The sequence below is a fragment of the Gekko japonicus genome, unplaced genomic scaffold, assembly GCF_001447785.1.
Source record: "Gekko japonicus isolate JY-2015 unplaced genomic scaffold, Gekko_japonicus_V1.1 scaffold322, whole genome shotgun sequence".
NCBI lineage: Eukaryota > Metazoa > Chordata > Lepidosauria > Squamata > Gekkonidae > Gekko > Gekko japonicus.
The window spans coordinates 295854-301752 of record NW_015163616.1 but is presented as its reverse complement, the minus strand read 5'-3'; the positions used below and the strand labels follow the sequence as shown (position 1 = coordinate 301752).

General features: G+C 44.5%; 1 protein-coding gene across 1 annotated transcript in view; it reads left to right on the top strand.

Annotated features, from left to right (window-relative positions):
* The window catches only part of LOC107107164 (ADAMTS-like protein 3), a 263683-nt gene that overhangs the window by 147614 nt on the left and 110170 nt on the right, over positions 1-5899 (top strand). Inside the window, exon 11 of the mRNA XM_015407420.1 lies at positions 5867-5897. Within this exon, the coding sequence (XP_015262906.1) occupies positions 5867-5897 (31 nt within the window). The remainder of the gene's footprint in view (positions 1-5866; positions 5898-5899) is intronic.

The window sequence follows — 5899 nt, the reverse complement described above, 5'->3', positions numbered from 1 at the left end:
ACGGGGCCCTTCCCCCCCCCCCGCGCGAGTATCGCGGGTCCCCCTCTTGTGATCTCCTATTCTTGGGGTTTTAGTTAACAGTGGTTTTCTTCCCTTTCTTCCTAGTTATAGCCTCCCCTTCCTAATTTTCTGTTATAGTTTGTAGTTTATTAAAAAATTCAATAAAAAACTCCCCTTAGGGGGACATTAAAAAAAAAAAAGGATCTCAGAGATTACTCCCAGTCTTTGCTGAAAGCCCCATCCTCTTTGTGAATTTTATCTGATTCTGGGATAAATCATCATCATCATCATCATCATCATCATCATCATCATCATCATTTTTGCAATGTGCTTCACTTGTGCTTAAATCCAATATCTCAGAGTCATTTATCTGTTTGTAATCATAAAGGTCCGCGGTGGCTCAGAGGTTAAGATGCTGAGCTGCAGACTGGAAGGTCTGTAGTTTGGTAGTTCGAGACCCGAGTGCCGCATGACAGAGTGAGCTTCTTTCTCTGGCCCCAGCTCTTGCCAACCTAGCAGTTCGAAAGCAAGAAATTGCAAGTAGATAAATAGGTACCACTTCGGTGGGAAGGTAACATCGTTCCATGTGCCTCGGTGTTTAGTCATGGTGGCCACATGACCATGGAAAAGTCTTTGGACACCACTGGCTCTTCGACTTGGAAACTGAGAATGATTTGGTGCTGTTCACAAATTAATCCCAATGAAGCTTCATTGTGTCTGACAACAGCAGTGTCCGTCACAATATAGACACATGACCTGCAAACTTTTGTTGTTCAGTCGCACAGTCGAGTCTGAGTCTTTGCGACCCCATGGACCAGATAAGGGACTCTCAAGAGTCTTCTCCAGCACCATAGTTCAAAAGAATCTATTCTTCGGCGCTCGGCCTTCCTTATAGTCCAGCTCTCGCAGCCATACATGACTACTGGGAATACCATTGCTTTGACCATGCGGACTTTTGTTGGCAGGGTGATGTCTCTACTTTTTATCATGCTGTTTAGGTTCGCCATCGCTTTCCTCCCAAGGAGCAGGCGTCTTTTAATTGCATGGCTGCTGTCACAGTCTGCGGTGATCTGGGACCCCAGGAACGTGAAGTCCATCACTACTTCCACGACTTCCCGTTCTATTTGCCAAGGAGTGGCAGTCACAGTCTGCGGTGATCTGGGATCCCAGGAACGTGAAGTCTGTCACTACTTCCACGACTTCCCCTTCTATTTGCCAAGGAGTGATGGGGCCGGATGCCATGATCTTAGTTTTTTTGATGTTGAGCTTCAAGCCCACTTTTGCGCTCTCCTCTTTTACTCTGAGCAAGAGGCTCTTTAGATCCTTTTCACTTTCAGCCATTAGAGTGGTATCATCTGCATATCTGAGGTTGTTGATCTTTTCCCCAGCAATCTTAATTCCCGCTTGTGATTCATCCAGGCCAGCATTTCGCATGATGTACTCTGCATATATATTAAATAAGCAAGGTGACAGTATACATCCTTGTCGTACTCCTTTTCCTATGCTGAACCAATCAGTTGTTCCGTATCCGGTTCTAACTGTCGCTTCTTGGCCCTTATACAGGTTTCTCAAGAGACATGTGAGGTGGTCTGGTACTCCCATCTCTTTAAGGACCTGCCATAGTTTGTTGTGATCCACACAGTCAAAGGCTTTAGCATAGTCAATGAAGCAGAAGTAGATATTTTTCTGGTACTCTCTTGCTTTCTCCATAATCCAGCGAATGTTGGCAATATGATCTCTCGTTCCTCTACCTCTTCGAAACCCAGCTTGTACTTCTGGTAGTTCTCTATCCACGTACTGTTGAAGCCTAGCTTGTAGGATCTTGAGCATGACCTTGCTAGCGTGTGATATGAGTGCAATTGTGCGATAGTTTGAACATTCCTTGGCATTGCCCTTCTTTGGGATTGGAATGTATACTGATCTTTTCCAATCCTGTGGCCACTGTTGCGTTTTCCAAATTTGCTGGCAAATGGAGTGCAGAACTTTAACAGCATCATCTTCTAAGACTTTGAATAGCTCAGCTGGAATACCATCACCTCCACTAGCTTTGTTGTTAGTAATGCTTTCTAAGGCCCATTTAACTTCACATTCCAGGATGTCTGGCTCAAGGTCAGTGATTATACCGTCGTGTTTGTCAAGGACATTGAGGTCTTTCTTGTATAGTTCTTCTGTGTATTCTTGCCATCTTTTCCTAATCTCTTCTGCTTCTGTTAGGTCCCTACCGTTTTTGTCCTTTATCATGGCCAGCTTTGCATGGAACGCTCCCTTGATTTCTCCAATTTTCTTGAAGAGATCTCTAGTCCTTCCCATTCTATTGTTTTCTTCTATTACTTTGCACTGTTCATTCAGGAAGGCCTCCTTATCTCTCCTTGCTGTTCTCTGGAAATCTGCGTTCAGTTGGGTAAATCTTTCCTTTTCGCCTTTGCCTTTCGCTTTCCTTCTTTCCTCTGCTATTTGTAAAGCCTCATCAGAAAGCCATTTTGCTTTCTTGCATTTCTTTTTCTTTGGTATGGTGGTGATTGCTGCCTCCTGTACGATGTCACGAACCTCTGTCCATAGTTCTTCAGGCACTCTATCTATCAAATCCAGACCCTTGAATCTATTCTTCACCTCTACTGTATATTCATCAGGGATGCGATCTAGGTCAAACCTGAATGGCCTCGTGGTTTTCCCAATTTTCTTCAGTTTAAGTCTGAATTTTGCAATGAGTAGCTCATGATCTGAACCACAGTCAGCTCCAGGTCTTGTTTTTACTGACTGGATAGAGCTTCTCCATCTTTGACTGCAAATTATATAGTCAATCTGATTTCGGTGTTGCCCATCTGGTGATGTCCATGTGTAGAGTCGCCTCTTAGGTTGTTGGAAAAGGGTGTTCGCTATGACCAGTGTGTTCTCTTGACAAAACTCTGTTAACCTTTGCCCTGCTTCATTTTGCTTTCCAAGGCCAAACTTGTCTGTTATTCCGGTTACCTTTTGACTTCCTACTTTAGCATTCCAGTCCCCTATGATGATGAGGACATCATTTTTTGGTGTTAGTTCTAGGAGGTGTTGTAGGTCTTCATAGAACCGGTCCACTTCAGCCTCTTCTGCATCAGTGGTTGGGGCATAGACTTGGATTACTGTGATGTTGAATGGTTTGCCTTGGAATCGGACAGAAATCATTCTGTCATTTTTGAGATTGTATCCCAGTACTGCCTTTTGCACTCTCTTGTTGACTATAAAGGCCACACCATTTTTTCTATGAGATTCCTGGCCACAGTAGTAGATGTAATGGTCTTCTGAGTTAAATTCGCCCATTCCTGTCCACTTTAGTTCACTGATTCCTAAGATATCGATGTTCAGTCTTGCCATCTCATTTTTGACCATGTCAAGCTTACCTTGATTCATAGATCTTACATTCCAGGTTCCTATGCAGTATTGTTCTTTGCAGCATCGGACTTTCCTTTCACCATAAGACACATCGGGGCTCATCTTCCAGTGTCATATCTTTTAGCCTTTTGATACTGTCCATGGGGTTTTCTTGGCAAAGATACTGGAGTGGGTTGGCATTTCCTTCTCCAGTGGATCACACTTGGTCTGAGTTCTCTGCTGTGGCCTGTCTGTCCTGGGTGGCCCTCCACGGCATAGCCCACAGGCTCATCGAACCATGCAAGCCCCCTCGCCACGTAACTAATGTAATAAATAAAATAATCTTATAAATAAAATTAATTAACTTGCATACGTACACACACACTATATTGGGTTGTCTCCTACCAGTGTTTCTGCTCAGTTTCACCTGATTTCCCATCCTGGGGAAGCTCCCATCCTTCATGGCCTTTGTCATAAAGGTCACATGATTTCTGAAAAAGTCTTTTTGGTGATCAAGGGAGTCCCATCTTCCTTCTTTTGCTGGCAGAAGAGCTGGTAGGATCCAACCCTATGTTGTGGTGTATGATTATACACCATATCCATATTCATGTTTGGTAACTGATAGCAAGTCATATATATATATGTATATGTATATGTATGTATGTATAAATCTTTTTATTAAATTTTCAAAGAGAAGGTTATATATATATATAACCAACACCAATATAAGCACCAAATTTGGGGAGAGCGCTTCTACCATGGCGTAGATGCTCGCTAAGAATGGATTTTTAGAAATTCAACCACTAAGTGGGTCAAAAGGGGTAAAATGTGCTCCCCCGATTGATTCATATGTGGCTGCCAGGCTGCTGCCTCCTTGCACTCCCCACTTTCTGATTGGTCAGCTGCAGAGCTCAGTGTTCTGAGGTAAAAAACAACAATAGTTCCAGGAGACTGCAGAGAGCTAATGACAGTTGGGGAAATTAGAAATGGCCAACAACCACCTGCTGGCCCAGCCTCCCTATGGCTTCAAACATGCTCCCCCCTCCTACACCTGACAGGCAGTTGTCTGTCAGGTGCAGCAGCAGTTGCAGGGTGCTTAAAGCCACAAGGGAGCCTGCTCCAGTAGTAACACCTGAGTGTCCTCCCCCCCCCCCCCGCCACAATGGCTTCTAATACTCCTCCCCCCTCCCCCTCCTATACTGGACAGTCCACCACATCACCACTCCCTCACACCAATTTCCCCTCACACCTCTCACCTCTTACTGCCCCCAAGAAAGCTCCTGGCAAACATTGAACCAGATACACCAGCTCTACAAGGAGGAGGCAACTTAGGAATGCGGCAAAGACATTTGCACATAGTACTCCTGCGGAGGAATGCGGCAAAGACATTTGCACATAGTACTCCTGCATAGCACTGAGCTGCGCTTGCCAAGTACCAGCAAGATCACCCTGAGGTGCTCAGAACCACACAGTCTCCATATGAGCAAAACAATCCAGGAACACAAGTAGAGAGGCTATCACTTTTGTGGAAGGTAGCAGGAATTGACTTAACAGATGACTGCTTCTTAAATGGACAGCTCTATGTTGCCTGCTGCACAGTGAGCTCATCAAGCAGCCTGGTGATCCTAGCACCTGAGGGCAGAACCACCAATATGGTCTACAGAGAGGTTCTTCAGTAGAGAGGGGAAAAGTACGTATGTCTCACTTCATTTTTTACACTACAATCTTCTCCACTAGAATTCCTACAACAAATGTCAGATTTCAAACTTCACATCATCAGTATTATAACTGGATTTAAGGAACTTAAATACCGTAGTGAAGCACGGGTATCAGGATAGTAAAACCATAAAGATAAAGGTTCTAGTGACAGAACAATTTTTTGCTAAGTTGCTAATGAAAGAGCTGGGGTGGATCCCAGGACAACATGAGCCATGATAAAAACTTACCACAATTTTTATCTAGGGGTAAAGGAAACAGTAAGTGGTAATTAATTCTCTTTCATGCCACAGACGTCCAGTGACAATGTCCTAAAAGGGCACAGTGACAGTAACTTTAAAGTTATTGTGAGAAAAGCACACTTGAGGAATAGGTAGTGAGGCCTGATATCCATAACAAGGGGGTGTTTTTTTTTAAAGTTCCCACAGGCCTTAGCACTTTTAAAACCCTGATTCTTATTGCTGATGCTGGTTTCCGAATCCACAGGGCCACGTGGAAAGGGTCAGTCCCAGATGCACCCTTGCAGTGACTGTTTTCTAGCTGTCCTGCTCTTCATAGGAAGCTGGAGGATGAAGTAGGCAGAAGACTGCACTTTGGTGACTAGCCAGGCTCACACTGCACAGCCCACCCTATTCCTTGCTATGCCTGCTGATGGCTCAAACGCTTAAGCACACAGTGTCCCAGATCATTCACGTGGGCTAGGCCCCCAATTCAACTCATCAAGGTTTCTGGTTTACTCTCCAGAAGAGCCCGTGAAAAATGGAATGGTCTCATCCAGTGCTCACCTGTTTGTCTCTTCCAGAGAAAAACCCTGTTGAAGCAAAGCTCCCATGGT